This window comes from Peromyscus maniculatus, chromosome 17 (assembly GCF_049852395.1).
Source record: "Peromyscus maniculatus bairdii isolate BWxNUB_F1_BW_parent chromosome 17, HU_Pman_BW_mat_3.1, whole genome shotgun sequence".
NCBI classification, from domain to species: Eukaryota; Metazoa; Chordata; class Mammalia; order Rodentia; family Cricetidae; genus Peromyscus; species Peromyscus maniculatus.
Window position 1 is genome coordinate 46,809,556 of NC_134868.1, and position 10,969 is coordinate 46,820,524.

At 45.3% G+C, this 10,969-nt stretch overlaps 1 protein-coding gene across 14 annotated transcripts in view; it reads right to left on the bottom strand.

Annotated features, from left to right (window-relative positions):
* The window catches only part of Kcnu1 (potassium calcium-activated channel subfamily U member 1), a 78,531-nt gene that overhangs the window by 5,464 nt on the left and 62,098 nt on the right, over positions 1-10,969 (bottom strand). For all 14 annotated transcript variants that reach the window (XM_076553602.1, XM_076553600.1, XM_076553603.1 and 11 more), the window contains 2 exons: positions 10,390-10,467; positions 8,913-9,052 (listed from right to left, as the gene is read on the bottom strand). In XM_076553602.1, the coding sequence (XP_076409717.1) occupies positions 8,913-9,052; positions 10,390-10,467 (218 nt within the window). The remainder of the gene's footprint in view (positions 1-8,912; positions 9,053-10,389; positions 10,468-10,969) is intronic.

Consider the following 10,969-nt stretch of genomic DNA (forward strand, 5'->3'; position numbering starts at 1 on the left):
ATGCCACACAGAAACACATGGGATTCCCGTGGTTCTTTTCACCACAGTAGTAGGACAGGTGTCAGATCAACAAGCAGAGTTTTGGAATCTTTGGTGTCTCAGTCACTGTTCTGCTGCTGTGACAAAACCCCATGACCAAGGCAACTCTTATAAAAGACAGCACTCAATTGGGGGCTGGCTTACAGTTGCAGAGGTCCGTTCATTATCATCATGGCAGGGAGGATGGTAGATACATGGGCAGACACGGTACTGGAGAAGTTGCTCAGAGTTCTACATCCTGAGCCATAGGCAGAGAGGGAGACTCTGGGCTTGGCAGGGGCTTTTGAAACCTCAAAACCCACCCCCAGTGACACACTTCCTCCAACAAGGCCACACCCTACAAATCCTTTGAATCCTTTCAAACAGTGCCCCTCCCTGGTGACTAAACATTCCAACATTTGGGACTGTGAGAGCCATTCTTAGTCACAGCAGACATGTGGCATCCAGATGAAACCAAAAGAGGAAATGGCGACAAGTTCTCACACAGAAACAAGCTGGAGTCTAGACAATCGGAGGTGTCTCCACAAACTCCCTCTCAAGAATGACGGCCACAACCTTTCTTATGTAGTAGGTTCTCTCAAGCTGACAGAACATGTATTTTTCTAAGAGTTTTATTTATTGTTTACTTTTCAGGTTGACATGACAAAGGAATGGCTTCCGTGATGGCGTCTGAGTATATATATGTGTCTTTATATTTTCTTCCCGGTCCTCCTCATGCTCCTCTGCCATCCAGCTGGTTTCCTTTACTCCCCCAGTTAACCCTTGCTTTCCTATTACATATATTCTATTGCCTTGTATATTCCCACCTCTCTTAATATCACACTCCCCTCTCATGACCCCCTCGTTTCATGACCTAAACACATACACACACACACACACAAACACCCCCTCCACAAATATGCAAATGTACACACACAAATACACACACAGAGATATTACACACATATATGTATATAAAACTTTAGATTCTGTACACAAAAGAAACATGGAGTTTGTCTTTCTGCATTTGCCTTATCCCAGTTAACATAGTGATTTGTGGGTGCATACCTTGTCCTGTGACTGTCATGGCTTCATTATTTCTATGGCTGCAAACAATTCTACTGTGCTTATGTGACACATTTTATTCATTATTCATATGTCGATGGATATCTGGCTGGTTGTATTCTCAACTGTTGTGAACGGTGCAGCTATAAATATTAACGTATAAGAACTTCTGAAGTACGATGGCTTGGAGCCCTTTGGCTATATGCCTAGGAGTTAGTTGGATCACATAATAGTTCTAATTTAATTTTTGTTTTACTTAAAAATATCAATTTTAGAAGAAGGCCAATTTTTTAAAAATATTTACCACTTTTTTCTTAAAAATTGATTTAAAAAAAAAAGAATGCCAATTCTAATTATATATAAGTTCCTTAAGATGTATAGTCTTTGGGTCTGGAAATGGTGTGTGATGTTTTCATTTGCAAGTTTTTTAATAAGAAAGTTCATTAAATTTTTTCTGTGTGTACATATGTGTAAAAAGTGCATGCCCACGTGGGTGCTGGTCCATGCTCCTGTGTGGGAACGTGGAGGCTAAAGGGAGGAACTGGGTGTGTGTCTGCTGTCACTCTGGGCTTTACTACTTTGAAGGCAGGATCTCTCACTGCCTCTGGAGCTTACATTACTTTGGGTAGGCTGGCAGCCAGCAAAACCTAGCAACTCTGTGCACCACCACCAGGCGTGCACCGGTCCACACTCAGCCTGTTTTGTAGATCCATCCCCACTGGGCATGCACGGGTCCACACTCAGCCTGTTCCGTAGATTCATCACCACAGGGCATGCACGGGTCCACACTCAGCCTGTTCTGTAGATCCATCCCCACGGGTCATGCACGGGTCCACACTCAGCCTGTTCTGCAGATGCTGAATTCTAAGCTCTGGGCCCCATATACTTGCACAAGTACTCAGAACCATCAAGTCATTGCCCAGCCAGAGTTTTAGATTTGGGGGGAGTCTGCACCCCGATTTCCAGGGTGTCTGCAAAAGTTTACTTCCCTATCAGCTGTGGGTAGGGTCCATCATTCCCTGCATCCTGGCCAGCCTTTGCCTCATTTGTTTGGATGGCCATTCTGCCTGGGACGAGAGAAGCCCAAAGCAGTTGAATCTTCATTTCCTGATGGCGGAGGATTTTAGAATTGTTGGTGGTGCTCTCCATTGTATTTTCCGTTTGATTTTTTTTTCACTTCCCACCCTTTGGTTTTTCTTCAAAAATGTCACTTTTCTTACTACACTTGCTTTCACCTGGCTGACTTTGCTCATCTTTCTGACTCTCTTGTCCAGCCGTTCTCACTTCTCCTTCCCCGTCAAGGGCCTGGGGTTGGATCCATCGGCTGCTGTGTCCTCCTTCGGGTCACTGACCTAGTCCTCACCTGGGATGTTACCTATTTGAATGTTTGAGCAGTTGATGAATTCTGACGTTTCAGAGGCTCCATGCTGCCTTGCCCTGCTGTGTGGAGTGGCCGTTTGCACATCTTTTGGTTCCGATGCCTTTCCGATTAGTGTGGATCTTCTCAGTGAACAGCCTGCCCTGGAAAGCTCAGCTTCAGCACGGGCAGCAGGAAGGGAACGGCCCTGCAGCACTCTGTCAGCTCCCACAAGACAGACAACACTTAGATCATTTATGGTGTGCTAGTGTATTACCACAACCAAACAGCAAAACGGCTGAAGAATGTGGTATGGAGTTAGAAAGCATCCAGGGCAAGTGTAGAAATAGTAAACGAAGCAGAAGAAAAGCCACGTTAAAAACACAAAAGGAGAAAGAAGGAGAGTGGAGGAGAATGGCATGAAGGAGAAAAAAAGGAAAGAACACGCGATTGGGGAAAAATAGAAAGCTAAATAAAAAGAAAAAAAAGAATTTTCAATAGTGAAAAGGTTTCAGAAACAAAACTAGATAAATATAAGGAGATAAAAACTAGAAACAGAGTATTTTAAAAGACAAAGATGTCAAGATACTTTTAAATGTAGACAGGAAAGCTGGGCGGCGGCGGCGGCGGCGGCGGCGGCGGCGGCGGCGGCGGCGGCGGCGGCGGCGGCGGCGGCGGCGGCGGCGGCGGCGGCGGCGGCGGCGGCGGCGCACACCTTTAATCCCAGCACTCGGGAGGCAGAGGCAGGTGGATCTCTGTGAGTTCGAGGCCAGCCAAGCCTGTTTAGAGTGAGTTACAGAGTGAGTTCCAGGACAGCCAGGACTGTTTCACAAAGAAACCCTGTCTTGAAACAAACCAGGAAAAAAAAATATATATATATATATATATACAGGAGGTGAAGAAATATGGAGGTCACAGAATACAAAAGGAAACTCAGGAAAATAATAAATGTCCCCCAAATAGAAACTTGCATAAACAAGATTAGATGAATACATAAAGCAAAAATATAAATAAATGAAAAATAGAGCTGGGCGGTGGTGGCACACGCCTTTAATCCCAGCACTTGGGAGGCAGAGCCAGGCGGATCTCTGTGAGTTCGAGGCCAGCCTGGTCTACAGAGCGAGATCCAGAACAGGCACCAAAACTACACAGAGAAACCCTGTCTCAAAAAACACAAAATAAATAAATATAAATTAATTAATTAATTAATAACTGAAAACAGTGCTGTAAAAATCGTGTTAACCACGTGGGAAAACAAAGGACTCGTGTGAGGGATAAAAAGATGAGGTACTGAGGCGGTTACGTTCTGGGTCCTTGAACACTGGAGACTGCCATGCATGGGGAGGTCAGTGAACATGTGGCTTCCTTCTTTCCGGGTCTGTGCTGTGGTTGGGTCTGTGTTGCTTACATATCTACTGTCCGGCTCCTCTGTCTTCCTGTGACTGGTTTCCTCCTTTGCTTATCAGTGGCCTCTGCTGGCCGCACTCTGCTTTGCATTCTGTGTGCTGGGCAGTTTCTCACGTCCCTGACCCAGATTTTATCATCTGGGCAAGCTGCTTTAGCTGGCGATGTCTCCTAAGTGTGCTGCGGACACAGGAGCCACACAGACAACTGACAGCCACTGGTAATGATACAGGCAGATACTGCCTCTGTACTTTCAAGGCTCTTTCTGGAGGGATAGTACTGTATCATCTACGCTCTTGGAGCTTCAGAGTTCTTGGGCTCGGCAGCAGTGGACAAGCACATGGCTTCAGAATTTGATCCACCTGCTGATGTCATGCTGATAACTATGAAAAGTACAGGGCAATTCTCAGTTGGTGAGATCTGTTTCCAGCCCTAACTGCAGGGCTACTTTCCTAGTGTAATACTTTGTAGCCAAGAGAGGACTCAGCATTAGCCAAGAGGCTACAGAAAGAAAATAGAGATATAATTACTAAAACATAAACTACCCCCTAAGAACATTGTGGGAGCCTACAAAAGCTTCCGTGAGATCTCAGCTTGCTTTACACAGCAGGGCTGCATTTAGGGGATGGTTTGACCACAGGCGTGGTCACCAGGTGTCTGGGATGGTCTGCCCTCGGCTGTGCTGGGGGGAGGTCTTTTGTTCCACCCCTTGACATTCCTTTAAAAGCCCTTCAGAAGCCGGGCGGTGGTGGCGCACGCCTTTAATCCCAGCACTCGGGAGGCAGAGGCAGGCGGATCTCTGTGAGTTCGAGGCCAGCCTGGGCTACCAAGTGAGTTCCAGGAAAGGTGCAAAGCTACACAGAGAAACGCTGTCTTGAAAAACAAACAAACAAACAAACAAACAAACAAAAAAACAAAAAAAGGCCCTTTAGTAGAGACAGAAGGGGCCGTGAGTTTTGACTCAGGCCCTCCCAAGGCTATCCTATGTTTCTGCCTCTCTCCCTCTACATTTCTATCTACATATTCCTCATTTCTCCCTACTCAAGAGTACCCTGGGGATAAAAAGAGGGAGCAGGTCTCCCTCAGAACACTAACAGCCCCAAACCAACAAAATGACAGCAAACAATAGAAACATATTTCAATATTAATGGCCTCAATCCCCAGTCAAAAGACACGGGTTAGTTGAATGAATTAAGAAAAAAAAATCCATCATTTTGTTGTCTACAGGAACCTCATCGTCATGAACAGGCATCACCTTAGAGTGGAGAGATGGAAAAAAAGTTTTCCAAGAACAGGACCAGAAAATGAGCAAGCATCATTATCCCCACATCTGACAAAATAGAATTCAAATCAAAACCAGTCTGAAGAAATAAAGGACACTTTATCCCAATCAAGGGACAAAATCAATGAAGAAGGCATTATAATCTTAAACATATATGCACCAAACTCTGGCATACCCAATTTCATAAAAAGTGTACTACTGGATTTCAAGACACAAATTTATCCCAACTCAGAAGTAGTCAATACCCTAGTAGTAGTAGGTTTTAGTACCCCACATTCTCCCATAGATAAGTCATCTGGACAACAAATAAAAGGAAACATCAGAATTCAATTATACAACATATCAAATGGGCTTCACAGTTACATAGTATTCTACCAAAACACCGAAGAATATACAATCTGCTCAGTACTCCATGGAAGCCTCTCTAAAATAGACCACATACTGGGACACAAAAAAAATCTCAATAAATACATAAAGACTAAAATAATTCCATATACCCTATGTGACCGCAATACAATAAATGTTAATATCAACAGCAAACAAATCTCTAGTAACTACACAAACTCATGGAGATTAAACAATTCACTACTGAAGAATGGATCAAAGGAGAAACTAAGAAATTAAAAATTCTTGGTAAATGAAAACAATACAACAATACCTCTGGAACACATTAAAAGTAGTTCTAAGAGTGAAAGTTATAATTCTAAGTACATGTCTGAGTTAGGGTTTTTATTGCTGTGAAGAGACACCATGGCCACAGCAACTCATAAGGAAAACATTTAGGGGCTCACAGTTTCAGAGGTTCAGTCAATTATCATCATGGTAGGGAGCATGGCAGGCAGACCTGGTGCTGGAGAAGTAGCTGAGAGTCCTACATCTTGCAGACAACAGGAAGTCAACTGAGACACTGTGTGGCATCCTGAGCATAGGAAACCTCAAAGCCCGCCCCACAGTGACACACTTCCTCTAACAAGGCCACACCCATTCCAACAAAGCCCTATCTCCTAATAGTGCCACTGCCTGTGAGATTATGGGAGCCAATTACATTCACACTACTATAGTACAATTAAAAACAAAAATGAGTACAAATAAATCATTTGATGGTACAACTCAAGAATATGGAAAAACAAGAACAAAACAAACCCAAATCCAGTAGATGGGGGAAAAATAATAAAAACCAGAGCAGCTATTAATGAAACAGAAATAGACAATACAAAGAATCAATTAATCCAAAAGCTACATTTTTTGTTTTGTTTTGTTTTCCCCCGGAGACAGAGTTTCTCTGTGTAGCTTTGTGCCTTTCCTGGATCTCACTCGGCAGACCAGGCTGGCCTCGAACTCACAGAGATCTGCCTGGGTCTGCCTCCCGAGTGCTGGCATTAAAGGTGTGTGCCATCACACCTGGCTGCAAAAGCTCCTTTTTAGAAGGTAAACAAGATTGACAGAGCATTAGCCCAGAGAGAGAGAGAGAGAGAGAGAGAGAGAGAGAGAGAGAGAGAGAGAGAGAGAGAGAGAAGAGAGGAAGTAGTTGAACGACTGAAACCTGTAACAGTAAGAAGACCGAAATAGTAATAAAAAGCCTTCCAACTGAAAAAGCCCAGGATCAAATGGATTCACAGGAGGATTCTACCAAACCTTCAAAGGAGAGCTACAACTTCTTAAATTATTAAAAAGAAGAGAAGAGGAAGAAAGCACCCCTAAATCCCTTCTGTGAAGGCAGTATCACCCTAACACCCTAATACCAAAACAGGTACAGACACACACACACACACACACACACACACACACACACACACACACACACACAAAAAAAAAAAAAAAGGAAAAATACAGGCCAATATCCCTGATGAACAGAGATACAAAAATTCTCAATAAAATACTTTAAAAAACTGAATACAGGCATAGAAAGATCAACCACCACTGAGCTGGCTTTGTCCCAGAGATGGACGTCAACACACCCAAGTCAATCAATATAATAAATCATATAAATGGCCCTAAAGACAAAAATCACGGGTTGGGGATTTAGCTCAGTGGTAGAGTGCTTGCCTAGCAAGTGCAAGGCCCTGGGTTCGGTCCTCAGCTCAAAAAAAAAAAGGAAAGACAAAAATCACATGATAATTTCAATAGATGCAGAAAATTCAACATGCGTTCATGACAAAAAGCGTCCTGGGGAATGGGATTGGAGGAAACTTACCTAAACTTAATCAAGGATATATATGACAAACACAGGCAACATTATCCTGAATGGAAGAAAAACAAAGCAATACCATTAAAATCAAGAACAAGACGGGACTGTCCAGTATCAAGACTCCTTTCCAGTACAATGCCTGGACTAGAAGCTAGAGTAATAAGACAAAAAAAAAAAAAAAGGAAAATAAAGGGATACAAATGGAGAATACCGTCAAATTATCCCTCTTTGCAGATAACAGGATAGTATACAAAAGGTATTCCAAAAATTCCACCATGGGGCTGGAGAGATGGCTCAGCGGTTAAGAACAATGGCTGCTCTTGCAGAGGACCCGGGTTCAATAGCCAGCACCCACATGGTGGCTCACACCCATCTGTTACTCCAGTCCCAAGGGATCCAACGCCCTCTTGTGCCTTCTGAGGGACTGCACTTACACTTACACACACACACACACACACACACACACACACACACTGGAAAATAAATAAAATTTTAAAAAAGATTGAATAGTTGGAAGAGAAGGCACCAGGTGGGTGTCTGGTGGTTCGAGATCCAAACTCACCTCCTTAGCATAACGATGCTGTCTGCACTGATACTCCATTACCGCTCACGCCCTCATCCATTTAGCCAAGACACAGTCCTAAGCTAAACATGTAGTACTAGGGGATCTTAGGGGTTGGTCGATGGCCAGTGTTGCTTTTGACCTCATGTGCTGAACACTTCTATAGGAACACTTTTGTGGCCTTGTCTCTTTCCCATAGACCTCACCATGGCTTTAGAATATCTATTCTTGGTTGTTTTTATATATAAAAATTGGAACCCCTTCCCCCAAGGCCCGTATTTTCCTCTCCCCCAGCCTTTGACCTTGTGATCCATGTTCAAGTCGGGCTCTGCTGTCTCGTGCACAGTGCCCAGCACAGTACAGGTGTTCGCCATTTCAGAACGGATTCGCCTTCAGGGAATCCTGTGATGGATGCCAAGGATCTGCTTACGGCTAAAGAACTACTGAACCATCACCGGGCACTTCAAATGGATCCCAAGAGAGGAGCAATGCAGAGAGAGATTTGGCTTAGAGCTGAGCAAACCTCATGCTCCTACTCCAAGGCCAAGCCTTTCCCCTTGGAAGTCCTGGGTCCCCTTATGGTGATTTCTACATGAACTCTTGGGGTGACCTACTGAGCTCTAACACTTGGTCTGCCCAGATGAATTCCAAGATCCATGTTTGGTACCCATCCTCCCAGTCATCTAGGACTCCCCCCCCCCCAGGCAAGACTGCAAGATTATAATCTGGAAAATTTGAAAAGACGAAATAATGCCTGTGAAGTTGCCTTTTTGAAAATTAATAAGAGGTTAGAGCCAGGTGGCAGTGGCGCACGCCTTTAATCCCAGCACTCGGGAGGCAGAGGCAGGCGGATCTCTGTGAGTTCGAGGCCAGCCTGGGCTACAGAGTGAGATCCAGGACAGGCACCAAAACTACACGGAGAAACCCTGTCTCGAAAAAGGAAAAAAAAAAAAAAAAAAAAAGAGGTTAGAACTGTGAGCAGTGGCCTCTCCGTGAGGGGCTTGCTCAAGGGGACTCTTGACTCAGCTGCACCTACCGTGGCCAGAAGCGAATCCAAGAAGTTGCCTGAGAAGACAGTGCCCGTGGAAAAGGAAGTGCTGAGGTGCAGGCTAGCCCCTTTGAGCGCCCCGTCCAGTCCTCCGATCTGCTCAATGAAGTGGATGTTGGAGGGATTCTCTGTAAGACAAGATGCAAAGGCAAGGCCAGCGCACACACACGGGAGGATGAGAGATGGCTGCCTGCCGTCCTCAGCTCAGTCCTCCCTGGCACAGCGAAGCTCTCTGGCGGAGCGCGCGGTGCCTCAGCGACTTCCCTTTGTGCCGTTCTGTGGTAACTCAATCAGTACAGTGCTTGCCCCACACTCGGGAAGAGCCATTTGAGCCTAGAATTTATGGGTTGTTTTTTTTTTTTTTTTTTTTTTCAAAAGGGCACCATGGGGCTGCAGAGATGGCTCAGGGGTTAACAGCACTGGCTGTTCTTCCAGAGGACCCGGGTTCATGTTCCAGCACCCACGTGGCGGCTCACAACTGTCTGGAATTCCAGTTCCAGGGGATCCCACACTCTCTTTTGGCCTCTGTGAACACCAGACATGCGTGTGATACACAGACATACACACAAATTACAATAATAACAATAAATAAAACAAGGAGAAGCTGGGCCTGGCGAACCATGCTTATGCCCCAGTGCTGGTGGTATGGAGGCAGACGGGCCCCTGGGGCTCTCTGGACAGTTGCACTAGCTCACTTGGTGAGCTCCAGGCCAACGAGAGACCCTGTCTCAAAAAACAAAGGGGTCTAGAGAGATGGCCCAGTGGGTAAAGACACCTGCTGCCAAGCTTGATGACCCGGGTTTGATCCCTGGGACCCATGTGGTGAGAGGAGAGGACCACCTGCCCCATGGTGTCCTCTAACCTGTCCATACACACACCAGAAGACTTTGTCTGAATTCTGCTGGGTCATTCAAACCAGAGGCCCCCAAATTCCTCCCGACTCTCCCACAGGGTGCATACGCTCTACCAAAGCCAGGCCGAGGCTCCCAGTTCAGCCTGACCCTTTCCAGCAAAGAAGAGCAAAGACTGAGCAGGTGACTTGTTAGTTAAGCGGTGGTGGGTGTCTGTCTCCAGAAGGTCTTGGGCTGAACAAAGCCTGTGGTCCCTGCCAAGTGGTAGAACATACCTCCTCACCTCCCCACCCCCTGAATGTACCATTCCTTCTACTTATATGTTTAATTGTTATATCCTGGGAGTCAGAGACGGTTAAAGAGAAGAAACAAGATCTGCATTAAGTTTGCGGCCGTCTAAGCGAGTAGACTGACAGGTGCCGCTTCAGTTGCTTGGAACGGACTTCCGTGGACGATGTCTCCATTTGGGTAGAAGCCCAGTGGGCATCCAGATGGCACCAAAAGGTTTCTGGGCCCCGTTCTGGTTCCCTGGTCCTCTGACTGTGGATTCTAGAAAGAACTTGAGGCGCCATAAAAATCTCTCCCTTGAATATTCCGCTTCTAAGGCAACTTACTCAGTTCAGTGAGAATGGGGATCTGCTGGTACCTTCTTTTCCCATCATGTTTACTAAAGGTGGGTACAGCCTTGGCTTCTGCAGACATCCGAGAGAGGATAAGAACAAATGAACAGCTCGCAAACCTTGGCTGGATATACAGTAACACTATGTAACCCAGTGCTTTAGCTCAGCAAAGTTACTTTCTGGTCCAAAGCCCAAATTCTCTCTGTATTTAGAAAAAAGTTGACTATAATTGTCCCTTGGTATCTCCAGGGAGTGGAGTCCCTGTAAGTGCCAATCCTTGGAAGCTCAAGCCTTTTCCTGGAAAATGCCAATTATGTGCATATCTCTGGTGCCCATTCTCTCAAATACCCTACCTAACTTCAGATGGCCGCTAACCCCTACTACAATGTAAATGGCTAGAATAATGTTTACACAATAGCGATGGAAGGTCTGTAAATGTTTAGATGTTTACTATAGATGCCTTTCCCCTGGAATACCTTCTGTCTGTGGTTGGGGATAAATCCACGGATGCAGAACCCACAGTTCAGAGGGTCAACTGTATTCAGTCTCTACTCTTTTTGAAAGGGATGGTACA